Source organism: Silene latifolia, chromosome 3 (assembly GCF_048544455.1).
Source record: "Silene latifolia isolate original U9 population chromosome 3, ASM4854445v1, whole genome shotgun sequence".
NCBI classification, from domain to species: Eukaryota; Viridiplantae; Streptophyta; class Magnoliopsida; order Caryophyllales; family Caryophyllaceae; genus Silene; species Silene latifolia.
In genome coordinates, this window is record NC_133528.1 from 149,306,845 (window position 1) to 149,326,301 (window position 19,457).

At 35.9% G+C, this 19,457-nt stretch overlaps 1 protein-coding gene and 1 long non-coding RNA gene across 2 annotated transcripts; one reads left to right on the forward strand and one right to left on the reverse strand.

Annotated features, from left to right (window-relative positions):
- The first annotated feature begins 138 nt into the window (after positions 1–138).
- On the forward strand, positions 139–7,029 carry LOC141649953 (protein FAR1-RELATED SEQUENCE 1-like). The gene is made up of 3 exons (XM_074458618.1): positions 139–682; positions 5,698–6,199; positions 6,966–7,029. The coding sequence occupies exons 1-3, from the start codon at positions 628–630 to the stop codon at positions 7,027–7,029; spliced, it is 621 nt and encodes a 206-aa protein (XP_074314719.1). The 5' UTR covers positions 139–627.
- Positions 7,030–14,993: 7,964 nt separating this feature from the next.
- Positions 14,994–15,523, reverse strand: LOC141646458 (uncharacterized). Its single transcript, XR_012545561.1, has 2 exons — positions 15,388–15,523; positions 14,994–15,288 (listed from the first exon to the last, which is right to left on the reverse strand). It is a non-coding gene; the product is annotated as an uncharacterized LOC141646458 (long non-coding RNA).
- Positions 15,524–19,457: the final 3,934 nt, after the last annotated feature.

Consider the following 19,457-nt stretch of genomic DNA (forward strand, 5'->3'; position numbering starts at 1 on the left):
ACTCTAATGATAGCATTTTTTTTGTCACAATCTAATTATATAATTTTCATACGATACTTTTTTGTCAAGTAAAATATAAAGTTTTTATATAAAATTATAAACATCACTTTTATATAATATAGAAAATGTATATATATATATATATATAGAGAAGGGTTCTTATAAGGTCTTCATACCTTATAAGGCCCTAAGTCTTTATAAGAGCCCTTGGATGAAGGGATTGAAGGGATGAGATGAGGAGAGAGGGCGTGTTTTTCAGAGCAAAAAAAAAAAAAGAAAATGTTGATTGTGTGAGAGAGGGACCACTTCCACTGTTTATGTACTGCCACCATATCAAATCCCGCGGACATTATGAATAAAATAAGCCTCCTATATCATTTTGCATGCTTCCCTCCTCTTTTCACCATTCAAAACCTCTCAACAAGCAAAAACCCATAAAAATCCCCAGAAAAACGATCCTAAATACTGTAAAATACAATATAAATCATAAAAAAAATAAGAGAAATATCAGCGGTAATGGAAAACTATGTCAGTGATCGTCAGATAAAAAAATTGTTATAAGATAAAGTACGTTATTGTTCATCCGTTAAAAAAATTGTCATTCTTCATCAGAGAAACAAGCAGGAAATGACATTCAGTGTTTGTGAAGTGGATCATATGCAGATTGAAGTTGCCGTCGAAGGTGAGTTGTTTACTTTCTTATTTGTGTCTAGGTTATTATTGTTAATACTGTTGTACGTTCATGGTGTTCATCAAGATTGTTCTTTCATTTTGGTAGCTTGTTCTTGATGGCAAAAAATGATCGAAATTGAAAAGCTTGATCAAGTAGGAATTATAACTCCAGTGCGTTTTTGAAAAACTCTGACCCAAATATGTATAACTTCAATAATACAGTATTATAACTCCAGACGTTTGTAGTAAAACTCTTTGAATATTTCCTGCAGCTTCAGGTAACAGGGTAATTGAAAACCTAAATTGTGCGTAAAAATCTTACTAAAGAACCAATTTTGATATAGTTATTAATGTTATAGCTGAAGTTATAAATTCATTAAGTGAAGTTGGGTGTACATGATATGCCTGGAGTTATACATGATGTAGCTAGAGTTATACATCGTGTGACTAGAGTTATGCAGACTGTTTATAGCGTTTTACATTATATGCTAAGAGTTTTACATTGTATAGCTAGAGTTATACATCGTATGACTAGAGTTATACGTTTTGTACCTAGAGTTTTACATCGTGTATGACTACGATTATACTGATCTGTGCCTAGATTATACATCAAATGCACGAGTTATACATCTTTGTCTCTAGAGTTGTACATTGTATTATTAGAGTTATTCAGACTGTGTATGGAGTTGTACATTGTATGATAAGAGATACATTGTATGATAAGAGTTATACATTGTATGACTAGAGTTATACGTTGTATGATAAGAGTTATACATTGTATAGCTAGAGTTATACATTGTATGACTAGAGTTATACGTTGTATGATAAGAGTTATACATTGTATAGCTAGAGTTATACATTGTATGACTAGAGTTATACATTGTATGACTAGAGTTATATGTTGTGTGCCTAGAGTTATACATTAAATGCACAGAGTTATACATCTTTGTCTCTAGAGTTGTACATTGTATGATTAGAGTTATACATTAAAAGCATAGAGTTATACATCTTTGTTTCTAGACTTATACTGGATTGTTGTGTTCTTTGCTTGTATTTTTCTCCGTCATGGTTTTTTTTCGTAATTAAGAGTCGCTTAGTTTTTCCGAGTTTATTACCAAAACAAATTAAATAAAATAAAACAAATAAAATAAAACAAATGACGAAAACATTTAACATAGATGAACTTAATTAATAGATATATAGATACATAAACCTAATGCATTGCTAAAAAACAGTTCTTAGATGTTCATATAGGGATGCAGTCTCTTCTATGATATTCATCCTCTCCTCCTTTGCTATTTGGAGGTTTCGTTCTGCAGATGCAATATCTTCTAAATTTGAGATCTGCTGCTCCGACAAGCCATTTTCTTTGGCGTCCTTGAGTGCGATCCGAGCATCCTTAAGGAATTCCCTGTACTTCCTCTCGATTTCCCTCAAGCGGCTTATGAAACTTTTGTTGTACTCGGTCATAATGCATGTTAAACGAATGGTATCATTCATTCTTGAAGGAAGATTGGAGTTTATTAGGTTTTAAGAATTTAGGTTTTTGAGTTTAGGGTGGAGATAGGGATATAATGGACTGGTTATTGAGGCAGTGGAATGAATTTATAATTAGTAATGTGTCCTTTGAGTGGTTTTTTAATTAATATGTTTGGTGGTTGATGCTTAAATTAATACGAATTTTGTTTAGGAAGTTGTGCCATATCCCTGCTTCAAATCTTATAACCCTTCGCATTCCGGACATTGTCGTTTAATTAAATGTATACTCTTAGAATGTAAAGTATGCATAGAGTTATGCATTATATACCTAGAGTTATACATTATATGGACAGAGTTATACATTGTGTAGAATGAGTTATACATAAAAAGGACTAGAGTTATACATCAGATGCCAAGAGTTATACATTGTATGTCTAGAGTTACATGATTGTGACTAGAGTTTTACATCTTTTGACTACAATTATAAATACAGTGACTAGAGTTATACATTGACTGACTAGAGTTATACATTATCTGCCTAAAGTTTTACATTATGTGCCCGAGTTCTACAAAGTGTGACTAGAATTATAAATACGTGACTACGATTATACATCGATGCCAAGAGTTATACATTGTATGTCTAGAGTTATACATTATCTGCCTAAAGTTTTACATTCTCGTGCCCGAGTTCTACAAAGTGTGACTAGAATTATAAATACTGTGACTAGAGTTATACATCAAATGCCAAAAGTTCTACAGTGTGACTAGAGTTATACATCAGATGCCAGAGTTATACATTGTATGTCTAGAGTTATACAAATTGTGACTAGAGTTTTACATTGACTGACTAGAGTTATACATTAAATGACTAGAGTTATACATTAAATATCGTGACTAGAGTTATACATTAAATGACTAGAGTTATACATTGAATGACTACGGTTATACAGAGTTTGACTAGAGTTGTACATTGTATGACTAGAGTTTTACATTGAATGACTAGGGTTATACGGAGTTTGTCTAGAGTTATACATTGAATGGTAAGAGTTATACATTATATACCCAAAGTTATACACTCTGTGCCCCGAGTTATACGATCTGTGCATAGAGTTATACAAAGATATGCGTAGAGTTATGTATTTCTTAATCATCTCATGGATGTTTGATTCGCTCGGTGGTCGTAAGGCGTGGAAGCCGAGTATTGTAAGCATTTGGCAAAGCGGAGTTTACACCTTGTGTAGGGCAACAATTTTTGAAATCGACGAGGCGGTGACATTCTATAAAGTTTATGCATTGGCGTCCGGGTTTGATGTTCGGAAGTACTCGACGAAAAAATGGCGCGATGGTGAAGTAAAGACAAAGTTCTTTGGTTTGCAGCAGAGAGGGATTCACATATGTCCCAAAAGGAGAGGCAGTAATTAAAAAAAAAAAGAGACCGGGGTTAGGGAAGAAGAAATGCAATGGGGAAAAAGAACTGCAAACCGGAAGAAATATACGATCAAGAGGGTAGGGTGTAAAGCACATGTCGGGCTATTTATGAAGAATGGAGTACTAGTAATTGACCGATTCCACATGGGGCATAATCACGAGCTTGTATCGAGTGAGGATCGTCAATTTCAAAAGATGTCGCGGAACATAGAAGATTTTCACAAGTACTTGATAATGTACAACTCAAGGGTTAGTTTACTATTAAACAAACATCCACTAATTGAATGGCAAACTTCTAAAGTTATTCACCGAGATGATAGAGTTATGTAACCTAAGAGTTAAAAATAATAAGTAGGTGCACAATAAATCAACGGAGTTATGCATATGTTTGATGGAGTTATAAGAATAGCTGAAAGGGTTATAGTTGAGGAAATCTTGGTTATTAATAAGCACTGATAAGGATTTGTTGTCCCCTGCAATTGAGGATAGGAGCAACTAGGACGTACAACATGTGTAAGGAGTTCGTAAACGGGTTCGAGAACATTGGTGCATCCTTAATTGATTTTAAGAACTTCCACCGAGATGTGAAGTGCTTCATCCATAAACGGGACGGTCAATTGTTCATTGACCGGTTCAAGAATATGGCATGAGAATAGGCGGGGTTTTATTTTGATTATGAAGTTGACAAGGATAATGACCTTCGGTGCGCAATATGGGCGACAAAACCGCTAGGAGGAACTACTCCGTATTTGGAGATGCAGTGTCGTACGACCCAACATACTCAACAAACAAATACGATATGATTTTCACGCCATTCCGGCATAGATCACCATAAGCGATCGAATAACATTACGTGGGGCGTTGATTGCCCATGAAGACCATGAATACTTCCAGTGGGTTTTCAACAGGTTTTTGAATGCTATGGGAGGAAAGGAACCCAAGTACATTATCACAGATCAGGATCCGGGCATTATTAAGGCCGTACCCCTTGCCTTCAAGACTGCACGCCACCGATTTTGCATGTGGCATATAATGAACAAGGTGCCATCAAAGGTCGGGGTGACAAGGGAGGATTATAAGGAGTTCGTTCAGAAATTGAACAACATTATATGGGACGACAACATAGAAGCAGACGACTTTGACGCTAGGTGGGCAGAAATAATGGACGCGCATGGTCTTGTGAACAATGAGTGGTTTACAGAGGCGTTCGATAAAAGGAGACAATGGGTGATGGCACATTGCAGGGACTTGAACATGGGTGGTGTAATGAGAACAACCCGAGAGATCGAGAGAGCGATAATAGTTTTTTTAAGAAGTTCGAGCGAGAAGTCGCACGTTAGTGGAGTTTTGGATGCGTTTTGAAAGCGCTATGGACCATCGACGGCATACGCAGAAGAGACTTGACCATGAAAACCGACACTCAACACCGGCACCGGGCACGCATTTACCCATGGAGGAATATGCGGCAAATGTTTATACCCGTGAGGTTTTCAAGGAATTCCAACTAGAGGTCATTTGCTCAATCGATACATGTAAGACCGGGGCTATGCTGAAGTAGATGGGGTTGAAGTGATCGCCGTAAAGGATTCAATCGACGAGAAAAGTTTCAACGTAGAGTACAACCAGGTAACAACATTTTGGCATCAACGTTATGTGGTAGTTGACTAAAGTTGGTAGATATTGCGCCAAAGTTACATTGTCTGAAGATAGAAGTTATACAATTGTTCAGTGAACTAAAGTTTTCTGAACGTATAAGTTTTCTGATAATATGCATAACTCTACTTCCAGAATGTATAACTCTTGTTGCCATATGTTTAATTGTTGTTGCCATTAGGAGTTATTCAATTTTTCACTGAACTGTTGTCATTTGCAGTATGACTCTGGTTATATATTGAATAACTTTAGCTTTTGAGAATGTATAACTCTACTTCGAATAACATTAGAAATTCAATTTTTAATCGAATCTGACTATTTGTAGTATAACTCTGATTAGGGTTTGAATAACTGTAGCTTTCAGACTGTATAACTCTTGTTGCCATATGTATAACTCTACGTGATAATGTTTAACTGTTATTATATGTATAAGACTACTGACGGCATGATTTAATTGGATTACAGGGACACAGACTACACAGTGCAGCTGTATGATGTTTGAAAGAATGGGATTTCTGTGCCGACATATAGTATGGATTTTGTCGGCTAACGGCATGAAGACAATTCCGGGTGATTACGTTTCTACAAGATGGAGAAAGGATGCATTGCAATTCAGATTATCAGAATGTGATGGTGAACAAATGGAAACAAATAGTAGCGCTGATGCAAAAGAAGTTGCGATGGTGAAGTTGTGGTCAGAAGTTCATGCAACCATTGGTTTACTTCGTGGCACGAGTGAGACTGAAGTTGTGAACTTAAGCTCGTTAATTAGAGAGTTCAAGGAGAAACTTTTACCGTACAAGAAGGATTTAACCAAGCAGCAGGAATTTGAGCGAATCCTTGGTTGCCCCCCCAGTGACGAGGTAACAATACTTCCACCAAAACAATCGAAAAACAAAGGCAGCGGTAAAAGATTGGTGTCAGCTAAGGCTAAAGCCATTGCCTTGGCTTCTAAGCCAAAGCGCATGTGTAATAACTGTAAACAAATGGCACACCACGATAAACGGAATCGCCCTAACCCATTCTCTCGAGCATCCACCGTCTTCACCAAAGATCTCAAGCAGTAGAAGAAGAAGAGGAAGAAGAAGAAAGAAAAGAAGAAGAAGAAGAAGAAGACGAAGACGACGAAGAAGAAGAATAGAGAAACTTAACATCTTTGTAGTAGTAGGCAAGTAGAAAAATACCCCGTCTCAACAAATTATTTACAATCTTTTTTTCTTTAAAAGGTAAAAATTCTGGTGAGACGGAAGGGGTTGTTAATAGCTAGCTTTTGTCTATTTTGAAGGGGGTTGCACCTTCCGGTTTGTATAACTTCGATAATATGGTCCGTGAAGTTTCAAGCTAATGTTGTATAACTCTTTTACATTATTTTGACGAGTTCTGTTCATGGCAACATATCCGATATTGAAAAGTGGCTTTAAGAATGAATTATAATTTCAGTGGCTTTAAGTACAACTCTTACCCATATATGGATAAATGTACTTCTGAGTGTATAACTCTTGTTCACATATTGAATAATGTTGTTATTTTTGTAAAACTCATAATCGTCTAATAACAATTGCCTTTTACATAACTGCAGTCATATGTTGTATAACTCGGTACACGTTTGTATAATCTGTTGATGTTTTTTCTATAACTCTTAGTCATTTGTCGATAAATTTTGCCTTTTTTCACAAGCTGCGGTCATGTGATGTATAAGTCCTGTACATAATTTATATAACTTTACTTCACAGAGTGTATAACTCTAATACTTATTTGCGAAACTTGGATTTTAATTCACTGACCAAGATGATATAGTAACAATCAATGACAAAAAGTTGTCTAAGTTGTCAAGGAGTTTCATGACAACATACTAGAGTTGCAAAAAAAGAGGATACATAATCAAAACGAAATAAATTCTATCTTTTAGCAGGTTTTTTGGTCCTCTCGCGCGCTTTCCGTCTGTTTTCTAATTGCTTGGCGATCCGTAATTTATCGCCGATGAAAACATTGACCTTGTCCGAATCGCTTCCCGATGATGTTCATGTCGGCTAGGAGAAGCGTCGCCGCTAATGGATCACCAAATAGCGACGGTTCACCTTCCTCTCGAGATCAACGTGATCAAACCTTTCCCCCTCGTACATTAACATGTGCATCATGGCGAACAAGCCAGACTCGGTGTCATTTATAGTTTGATGATGCCAGGCAAACGGGATCGACGGAATCGGAACGCCGGTATGTCTTTCCCTCCGTTCTTCTCTTTGACCCTGGACTCCACGTAGTCGCTCATGAGGCTACTTTGGAGGCAAGAACGTCAAAAAGTGAGATTGTAAAAGCGGTGACCCCACTTTTTAGTTGTTGAACATAATTACAATTTAATTCCACTTACAACAATGTGACCAGCTTTGCATATCTCCGATTGCCGCGGACTTGAATAGTACTTACAGTCCAGAAGATCAATCGTCCTAGAATTAAAGTTGATACACACACATGCATAATGGGCTTCAATCTTAATGGGTACGAAGATTAAATCAGCCTTGAAGTGAAATCATCCCACGATCGGTTCGAATACGTCCCACGTATTGTACAACAACTGTCGGTGTCCGGTGTTTGTTGGACAGGGTCTCGCACAAGGTTCAAGATTATTTCATGTTCAAGTAGCAGTATATGTGTGAGGATACGAGTGGAGTTATAGGGGTTGTGCATTGGAGTTGCACAGTACCTCTTATAGCATAATGAAGAATGCCTGAGTTCATAGTGGTTGTTAGTAACTCCTCAAAGCAAAATGTTTAACTCCAGGGCAGGAATGTATAACTTTAGACTTAATTTCCACTGTGAAAGTTTTAAAGAGGGTATGTGCAACTCTTATAACATATTAAAGGGATTGATTAGGACAATACCATATGACGGATACCGAAGAAAGACGAACGAAAAAGCCCGCAATCCTCTGCCTCCAATCGATTAAGCAACAAGGACCAACACTCAATCACTTTTTCATCCATTGGCGTCTCGGGGAGCATAGACAACATTTTCAACCTATTAATTGTTCCGTGCCGGCCATAACTCACAAGTGGTTCACCGTAGTTCAGATGAAGGAGTTAATCGGCTATAACGTATACTAAATGGGAAGGTAATCGCTATTAAAATGATCGCATAACTTCACTGGTGAAACGTATAACTGCAGTTTAGGAATGTGTAACCCCATTAACGATATTTATAACTTCAGTGATGAAACATATAACTCCATGTATCACTCTAGGTATAACTCCAGGCCTCTAATGTATAACTCCAAAGTATATATTGTACAACTCGACCATATCTTTGTAAAACTCTACTCAAAATACGGTAGAATTCCCAAGTATGGAAATGTGACTATATTAATAAAACTTAATATGATAAAAAAATAGGATTTTAGATGACTTACTCATTTGGAAATTTGTAGTCATCAAAAAACGTAGTCACCACTTGTTTGCGATACGCCGGGATGTCCCTAGTTAATGCCTTGTTCATCTTCATCATCTTGGCGACCACGGTAAGGTCGGCGTCTAGTTCGCCGACATATTTGGTGCAACCAAGGCCGTCGCCCTTACCCCGGGAGCGGCTACTAACAATCGAGAGGGCCCGGGCGGACGGCGTCCGCCCAGGGCTACTTTGGAAGGTGGAGTCGGAAGGTTGAACGACCTTAGAGCAAGGTCGTTTAGCAGACTGTTCTCACCGGCGTTTCCAACACCTCTCTTGCTTCCACTTGTGTTCTTAGGTGACCTATGTTTATCACGCACCTCCTCCAATTCACGGTCTTTAAGCTCCTTAAAAGCTGATACCCTGGATAACACATCTTCCCTGTCCACGTTAATGTCACTGAGGACAAGGGTTGCAGCAATTTCCGCTCGCATGAGGTCATTGCTTTCCTCAGTCCCTAGGGTACAGTCGAATGGCTCTCCACGGTACAAAGAACATATGAACCATGACGTACGAGACGCGATCATTGGCGGTATGTCCCTGCTCCCGCCAGTTGAATTTAATGTTGACAAAAGGGAACCCTTCAACTCTCTTGCCTTTGTCGAGCCCTTTGTAGGCCATATACTTTCCCATTGCATCAGCCTGGCGGAGGTTAGGCAAGGCGTTTAAAAGCGGATTACCAATTAAGAAAACAAATGGAGATAATAAATAATCTAGTCACCAGTTTGATAGGACTTACGATGAATACGCGCAATCCCTCCGTACGGTAATTTCAGAAGATCGTCCTCGTAAGAACGATTATCAAGATACTCGATCCGCTCCGACAGGAAATTTATACAAATGCAAGAGTAATGATCTTCATCACCAGTGCTTACCGGGACGAAAACCTACACACATGCACCAAAAATCTAAGAGTTATAAAACATAATAAGCAGATTAGAGGCATACATATTGTGCGTAGTTGGAATTATACTTTCTATTGCTAGAGTTATACATTATATGAGTAGAGTTGCACAATCAATTGCTAGAGTTACACAAAGTATATTGTTGCGATTGTACATTATGTGCGATAAGCATTTGCCTGGAGTTATACATTATATCGTATATGCTTCCAGTTGTACTTTATGTGCATAGAGTTATACATTCTATGGCAAGAGTTATACATTATATGTCCAGAGTTATGGAGTGAAGTTAGCCACTCATCGAAACTCTAACCGTATCTTTGTATAGCTCTACACAAAATAATGTATAACTTCAGTCCGCAACGAATAACTCTAGTCATTTCGAAAGCTAGAGTTATATAATGTATAACTCTTGCAATAGAATGTATAACTCTAGCCATAAAATATATAACGTAAGCATATACGGTGTAGTGTATAATTCCAGGTATTACTTTAGGTATAACTCCAGGCCTAACTCCAAAGCATATATTGTACAACTCTAAGCATATCTTTGTTAAACTCTACGGAAATAATGTATCATTCCAGTATGTAAATGTCTCTATATTGATATCTGAGCTCACCATATCGGAGTCCAGTTGGAATGGACTAGGACACGACTCTTGCCACATGTCCCACGCGTAACAAAAGCCTTCAGAATGATCAACAACCAAGTTTTTCTTCTCCCCTTGCCAAATTGCAATTGCTAGGTCCTATAAAAATAATAGACGGGGTTGGCGGCTTGTATCACAAGTTACGTACAGTTTGTCACAAAATAACTTGCGGAGTTCGAGCACACTTACAGAGTGACTTAGGCCAAAGAAAGCCCGCGAACTTGAAACAGCTGCGGTGTTCGCGTGCGTAAGCTGATTGAGTAGCACGGACCGGTGATCGATGACATTTCCAGAATCTGTTTCCGGGCATCAACGATCGGAGATCAATACGCGTTATGCGGTTTGGTGTGGGATATGTGACCAATTGTTCCCTACAAAGGATTAGCAAAATTGAGACACGCAGCAAGGGAATGCATTCATGGCCTGTTTGTCTGTCGTATTGAAATATAGGTAAAACTTATCTTTTACTTACGATTTCTTATGGTCGTGGAATTCATCAAATACATAATCCATTACATCCTTCCTCACCCTGAACACCGTCCTGAAACGTTCCTTGTTAAATCGCAACAATTGTGAGCATACGTGCTGGTCAGGTTCGGGTGCCCCGCAATCCCGAGAACAACCTAGGTTCTCGGGTACAATGTCCATACACGGAAGGGGGTCGGTTTGAATGCGCAAGAAGGGATGGTGGATCATGTCACATCGCGGCACATAAATAGGGGGTGGATGTGGTGCAACCGGCTCAACCCTAGCACCAGCGATTTCAACTACCAAACCTTCTTTGGCAGCACCGATCATTCGCTCCTCAACCCCGGCAAATGCCTCATTCAAATCTGCCGTGCTCATGAAAGTCAGGGGGATTTCATTTCCAGTACATTCAGTTGAAGGATTCCCCCGGGTGATCTCCGCACCCTCGACAACATCTACGTTTACTCCCCCATTGTTAGAATGTTGTTCAACATTCTCAGTTACATCCTTTTTCAAAGTGGCCTGAATGAAAAATAACAAAATTAAACGCCAAACGTATAACTCTGGCCATAAAATGTATAACTGTAAGCATAAAATGTATAACTCTGGCCATATAATGTATAACTGTAAGCATATACACTATAATGTATAACTCTACTGTATAACTCTAGATATACCTCCAGCTATCTAATATATAACTCTAAAGCATCTATTGTATAACTCTAGTCATATCTTTGTATAATCGTGGTCGATATCTTTGGTTAAGAGTTGTACCAACCGGCCGTTACGGTTATACTACGATTCAAGGCCTCAACATAAGTTTCAACAAGGTTATACTATATCAACATAGAGTTATACACTACCAATAAACAAAAAAAAAAAAAAAAAAACATTGTATAAAAAGTATTTATCGCAAATTAAAAAAATTACCTCGCCACCAGGACCACTCCCGTACGCTGGAAGTCCACATGCAGCTTCCTTCATTTCAGCAGTAGAAAACAGACACTCCATCAATTCTTGTGTGTCCAAACCCAATTCTGGGACCGTAGATTTTTCCATCGCCTTTTTTCGACGGTTGATTGTCGACAATCTTTCAACATTTTCTTGCAATCCCTCCCCATGAACTTGCTCATGCACCTCATCACCTACCACGGGCGAGATTGCATTATCCGACCTTCCGTCGCCTTGGCCTACAATGTCGCTTTGCTCCTTCATGGTCAGTGACTGACAATCTTCCACCATTTTCAGCATTTTCATTCAATCCGTCCTCATGAACGTGCTCATGCCCCTCATCACCTGTCCAGAGGCGAGCCTCATCGTCCTTTGACGGTCCAAGAGTTTCGTCAATTTCCTCCTCGGTGTAACGCGCCTCCAACAACAGTTCTCTGACAGTTGGGGCGGGGGTGCACACAACTTGATCCTCTAACCCGGGCTATCGGTGACAACGGCTTAGAAACCATCGTATCACCTCCCACTTCCTCCATAATCTTTGACCATGAAAGCGCAATCGATTTCGTTGGTGTCTCGGCTTTGACGGACTCTAGAAGCGGCTCAACACGGGGGTTACCACCCCTGCCACCCGCATCATTGGCGAGACTAGACAGAACTTCACTTATTTGACGCGTAGATGCATCGATTCCGTCAGATTTTTTGGGAGGCTCAGTAACTACCTCTCCAAATGCAGGAGCGTTACCCACAGAAACCTTCAGCCTTTCTGCAATCTGTTCTGCTTCAGCGACGTACTTTTGAATCTTTTCACCCTCAAAGAATTCTTGAGAGGCCAGACTAGGATTTAGGCCCGTCGGATCACTAGTTCTGACTTTGATCCGTGCGGTTGCATGTGCGTACCATGAATAGAACACAATAGCGTTCCTTTGCATTTGTAGATAAAGCTCGTGGGTACCCTGAATCCAAGAAGTACACTAAGTTAGTTATATTATAATATATGGGTACGTTAAGCTGAAACAGAATCCATCTGCAGAAATATATAATAGTTTGCACTTACATCGATGACCCTAGCTTTCAATTCCTGGTCATCCTCGGCCTTTGATGGTAGTTCTATCGAAGGAACTTCTTCTCGAGAACTTGGGCGGGAGAGAGAGCGTGGGGGCTGTTAGCAACAGATTGTTTGGGTTCACGCGGGCCGCCGAGGGCTGCACTCGTCCACACTCCTTCCATAAGAGGGGTCTTGAAGGCACCTTGGATACCTGGTCTTAGACAAGGTTAAAGTACCCAATCCCCTTGACCCACCCTCAAATTTTACCCTCTCTACAAGCGCAGTTTCATCCCAATGTTTGATCAAAGGTAGATCATGTTTACAAGGCTTACCCTTGTAATCATATCGCTGAAAGTAGCTTATCATAAGGGAACGGATACACCCGTTCAACATTGTTACCCGTTTTTAAAGTCTACCCCGCTTTCACCGTCATGTCCAAAATATAAGAGCACCAGTCAAAATGCGGGATGGCTTTAGGATCTTCTACTGCCCTTAACAGACTTCCAATCTATCCCGTTGTTTGGCATGGGTGCGAGGAATGAAGACATACAGAACAAAACAAATAGGCGGCAAAATTGATCGTCCGCCTCCTCGTACTCCATAAGTTGCCTGAAAACTTTCCCTAAGGGTATTGAACTATTCCCTTTGGCCACCCCGTACGCTTGCCGCCATTTATCCTTGACTCCTTATTCTCGGGATCGGTGGACCCCTTCTGCGAGCTCACAGGCACCAAAGGGAGAGGGCTGGGTCCGAAAGGTAACAAGAAACAGTCATGCACGTCATGCTTATCGATCATAAACTCCTTCTTCCGCGAAGCCCCGAACACATATGACCCGTCGAGAAGGACTCAAGAACAGTAACGTGTGCAAGTGGGAAGGCTGCTAATCTTGAGTTCCAAAAGGCCACCAAACCCAATTTTCTTAACAAAGCGGACACCGATCCTCATTAAGCTTTTCAATGACAGAGACAAGTCTTTGAGGTCGACACGAAACCGTTACTTCATGCACCCTCTTTACCCTTGGCTTGGCCTCAACCATCTCATGGATAAGCAAGGACAACACACAAAATTAGACATACTGTAGTTGCAATTAGAGTTATTTGGAACAAAGAAATAGACATCTTTGTGAATTAAAGTAATACAATAGATAGTCGAGTTATACAAAATATAAGAAAAGTTATACATTCGATAATAGAGTTAATCGGGAAATATCAAGAGTTATACATTCTAACAAACAAAAGTTATTCAAAATGTAATCGAGTTATACAACAAATGACAACGATTATAAAAGGGTCAAACTTTGAACCCGAGAATCGACTCCTTCTCAAGACTTGGTACAACATCCATCTGTAGGTGACAAACAAAAAAGGGATTGATTAACAAAGACACTTATACATATAATAACAAGTTATCTAATGTGTAACTCTAGGCATATAATGTATAACTCCAGGAATAAAATGTACAACTCTAACCAAATATTGTATAACTCGATTATACATTATGACAAAGCAGAAGTTATTCAACATGTAATCGAGTTATACAACAAATGATGCGATAAAATGTATAACTCTAGCAATAGAAAGTATAACTCTGGTCATGTAATGTATAACTCTAGTCCTAGATGTATAACTCTAGCAATAGAAAGTATAACTCTGGTCATGTAATGTATAACTCTAGTCCTAGATGTATAACTGTAAGCATATACAGTATAATGAATAACTGTAAGCATATACAGTATAACTCCAAAGTATAAATTGTATAACTCTAGCTTTATATTGTATATTTCCAGGTATAAATTGTATACCTGTAGGCATATATTGTATAACTCTAGAATGGAAACTAATTAAAAGTATAGTCATACATATAACAATTAGAGTTTGACATTATGAAGAAGGAGTTGGTCACGAGAATCGGAAGAGCTATACATCTAGAACCCGAGTTATACATCTATGAACCGAGTTATACATATTGCGTACTAAAGTTATACATCTATTAACCAGTTTTTTACATTAATTACCCAGAGTTACAATGTATAAGCGTAAGCATATACGATATAATGAATAACTCCGGGAATAACTCCAGGCATCTAATGTATAACTCAAAGCATAAATTGTATAACTCTAGCTATATATTGTATATATCCAGGTATAAATTGTATAACTGTAGGCATATATTGTATAACTCTATGAATGGAAACTAATTAAAAGTATAGTCATACATATAACAATTCGAGTTTGACATTATAAAGAAGGAGTTGGTCACAGAATCAGAAGAGCTATACATCTAGAACCCAGAGTTATACATCTATGAACCAGAGTTATACATATTGCGTACTAAAGTTATACATCTATTAACCACAGTTTTACATTAATTACCCAGTGTTATACATATTGAGTACATCTATTAACCAGTTTTTTACATTAATTACCCAGAGTTATACATCTATTAACCAGAGTTTTAAATTAATTACCCAGAGTTATACATATTGAGTACTATAGTTATACATCTAGTAAGCAGAGTTAGACATCTAGTAACGTATAAATCAAAATCGAAACTTTTAACCTGGATATCAACTCCCGTGTCAATACTTTCTACAACATCCATCTGTAGATGACAAACAATTGGGATTAGAGTTATACAGATATTTAATTGAAGTTACAAATCATTCTATAAGAGTTATACCAGCAACACGAGATTTTTTACCTTCGATTCAGATTTCTTGGAAGATTTCTTGGCATTTTTCTTGGCAAAAACCATTGTTAATTATCAAAATGACCTCGAATTTGATCTGCAGAACCATAATTAACAATTGAACAAATAAACATCAACAAACCCATAATTGAAAATTGAAAAATCAAATGAACTCTTTTTATGATAGTTTAACAAAGGCAATAATTAACAAAAAAAACAAACTACAAATCACTGAATAAGGAATGGAGAAAATACCTTATAAAAAAATGGAGACAGGCGAGTTTGCACGCGAGTTGGTATTAATTTGTAGTGATGAAAATGGCGTCTGTTAGGATGGAGTTAATTGGTAGTGATGAAAATGGAGTTATCAGAATTGTGAAGAAAGAAAAGGAAGACGAAATGACAGGAAATAGAGGGAAAAATACCCGCAAGTTGTTTTGAATTGTCTAGAAAATGAGGAGGGAAATGATCATTGTCGATGGACAAACAAAGTGTTGCATGCATGGGTTAGTGGGTTTGAGGAGAGAGGTAAATCAAATATATTAGTTTAATGGGGTTTAGTGGGGTTTGACTGCCAAATCGTGGCCATTGCTTTGCTTGATCCAACCGTCCACATTAAGACTTATGGACTTAATATATGTAAGGACCTTAGTTGATCCTTCCTCTATATATATATATATATATATATATATATATATATATATATATATATATATATATATATATATATATATATATATATATATATATATATATATATATATATATATATATAGAGGACAATTCTATTAGTTATACATAATATATTCACCACACCCACATTATTTTTCAATGTGGGATTTATATATTACATATCTTTTATATCAAAAAATTTTGGGTTAATACCTAAGTTTCAAGGGTGCCTCCTATTTATATTTATATAATCACCCTACCGTATACTATTCTTTCGATGTGAGATACATAATTTAATTATTTAGACGTAGTATGTTCATCATGCCTACATTATTTTTCAATGTGAAAGATAAGTACATATCTCTTCTTAAAAAAGAAAAACCACTATTGTATACATATTATTTTTCTTTGAAGGTAAAAGCACTTAACTCGATCATTAGATAGAGATCTCTAGATTGCACATATAAGGACTCATTAACGCTCTATTACTGCATTAAGAAGACAACCATTAGTAAAATCTTTAACTTTGTACTGTGTCAAGAGACTAACATTAATAAAACCTTTAGTTTTTTTATTTTTTTTAATTTTCTTGTTCATGTTATTAACTCTTTCCCGAATAGTTCCCAACGATTTTCACTTTATTTTTTATATCATATCGTAAATAATGATAGAAAATCTGAGCTCTTTAAAAAAATATTTATGAGACTCAAAATTTTTTGATTGATACATAAGTTCCAAATATGCCTCCTATTTATAATCATAGGATCACATCACCTTATACTAATCTTTCGATGTGGGACAATTCTACTATTTATATGTAGTATATTCACCACACCTATGTTATTTTCCAATGTGGGACAAAACATTTTAAGAATTACACAATTTTACATATTAAAATTTTTTAATATGTGCAAATAATACGAAATCTATACTCTAATGATAGCATTTTTTACCACGAAGTTAATTATATTATTTTAATAATTTTTTTAACGATACTTTTTTGTCAAGTGAAATGTAAAAGTTTGATATAAAAATTGGAAATATCACTTGAATATAATTTAGGAAATATATATATTATATTAATTAAAATATTCTCCACTTTATTTTTTACATCAAAAATTATTATTCATGATACTTTCTTAAATTAATTTTTGATGATGTGGACGCTCTCAGATCGCTCGAAAAAACTCTCTTTTATATATATATATAGATATACATAAAAGAGAGTTTTTTCGAGCGATTCTAGAGCGTCCACATCATCAAAAATTAATTTAGGAAAGTTTCATAAATAATATTTTCCACATAAAAAATAAAGTGGAGAATCTTTTAATTATTATAATATCTATATTTCCTATTTTATATTCATGAGAAGTTTCTAATTTTTATATAAAAACTTTGACATTTCATCTGGCAAAAAAATGTCGTTATAAAAATTATGAAAATAATATAATTAGATTCGTGGCAAAAAACGCTTTCATTAGAGTATGAATTTCATATGATTTGCACATACGAGTATTAAAGATGGTGTACTTCTTTTAATATCTTATATGTCCCACATTGAAAAACAATGTTCGTGTGGTGATTATAATACGTATAAATTATATAATTGTCCCACATCGAAAGATTAACATAAGGTAGGTGATCCTATGATTATAAATAGAAGTCATCATTGGAACCTATATACCAACCAAAAACCTTTTGAATCTCTTAAGTATTGTTTTGGAGAGCTCTTAAGAGTTTATATCATTATCTTCACAATATGATATATACATATTTTTTCTATATTATGTATTATATTCAAGTGATGTTTATAATCTTTATATAAAAACTTATACATCTCATTTGCAAAAAAATATTATAAAAAAAACGTGCGAATATTAATAAATAGTACTCCCTCCATTCAAGACCAAATACAACATTTTCATTTACACACTTGCCAAGACACAAATTACAACGTACAACGTAAATATCTTTAAGTTTACATTATAAAAAATTTAAAATTTGATATTCTCATTGTACTTTATAGGTGAATCAAATAAGATCCCACATGACCATATTTTGTCTTAGATATTGCAAGGAATCGTAAATATTCTATTCGTTCATGAATAGTGTAAAAAAAGGAATGTTGTATTTGGTCTTGAATCGAGGGAGTATAGTATTTGCTCATTATTATTAACCTGAGTTACATGTCGAATTATGTACGAAAAAGATGGTGTATTTCTAAGTATGTTATTTGTCCCACATTGAAAAATATGTTGGTGTGGTGAATATATTACGTATAAATAATAGAATTATCCCACATCGAAAGTTTAGCATAAGGTGGGTGATCATATGATTATAAATAGAAGGTATCCTTAGAACCTAAATACCAACCCAAAACCTTCCGAGTCTCTTAAACATTGTCTTGGAGAACTCTTAAGAGTTTATATCATTAATTCCACGATATGATATATATATTTTTTATATGTCCAAGTAATGTTTATAATTTTTATATAAAAACTTATAAATCTCATTTAGCAACAAAGTAGCATAATTTTTTTTTTGAAAAATTATATAATTAGATTCGTGGTAAATAAATGCTAGCATTAGAATATAGTATCATATTATTTGTACATATTTTAATTACGATAAGAAGTTAAAAAAATGTATTATACGAATATTAATAAATAGTACTCCTATAGTATTTGCTTATTATTATTAATTAAACTGGGTTAGATGTCGAATTAGGTGTGAAAAAGATGGTGTATTTCTAAGTATATTGTTTGTCCCACATTGAAAAATAATGTAGGCGTGGTAAATATACTACATATAAATAGTTGAATTGTCTCACATTAGAAGATTATCATGAGATGAAGTATCACATGATTATAAATATGAGTCATAACTTAGGGGTATCAACACAAAATCTTTTGAATCGCTTAAAAATTATCTTAGAGAGTTATTATAAGAGTTTGTATTAACGGCAAACCTTAATTATAACAATACCATACAAATATTAATCACGTAGATATTTATAAAAGCGATTATATATTACTATATTAGTAATATTATAATATTTATTTTAAGACAATCGATAGTAGAATGACTTTATTTAAGACAAAGTCATAATTAAAAAATAAAATGGGTGCTAAATATACATAAATTTGTTTGTGTCATATAATGATAATCTCTGCACTAAAATAGAAAATTTATGAATTATAATACAATCAAGTGTTGCATAAAAAGATCTTGAATCCACAAACAAATCAATAATGAGCTTTCTTACTTTGATAAATAGTAGAATTAAATCTTTTTAACTTTCAAATATAGGTAATTATTATGAGTCATTACATTTGAATAACTAAAATACATCATAATTTAATCAAAATCGCACCAGAAAAAAGAAATATTTTGCATTTGTTTATACATTC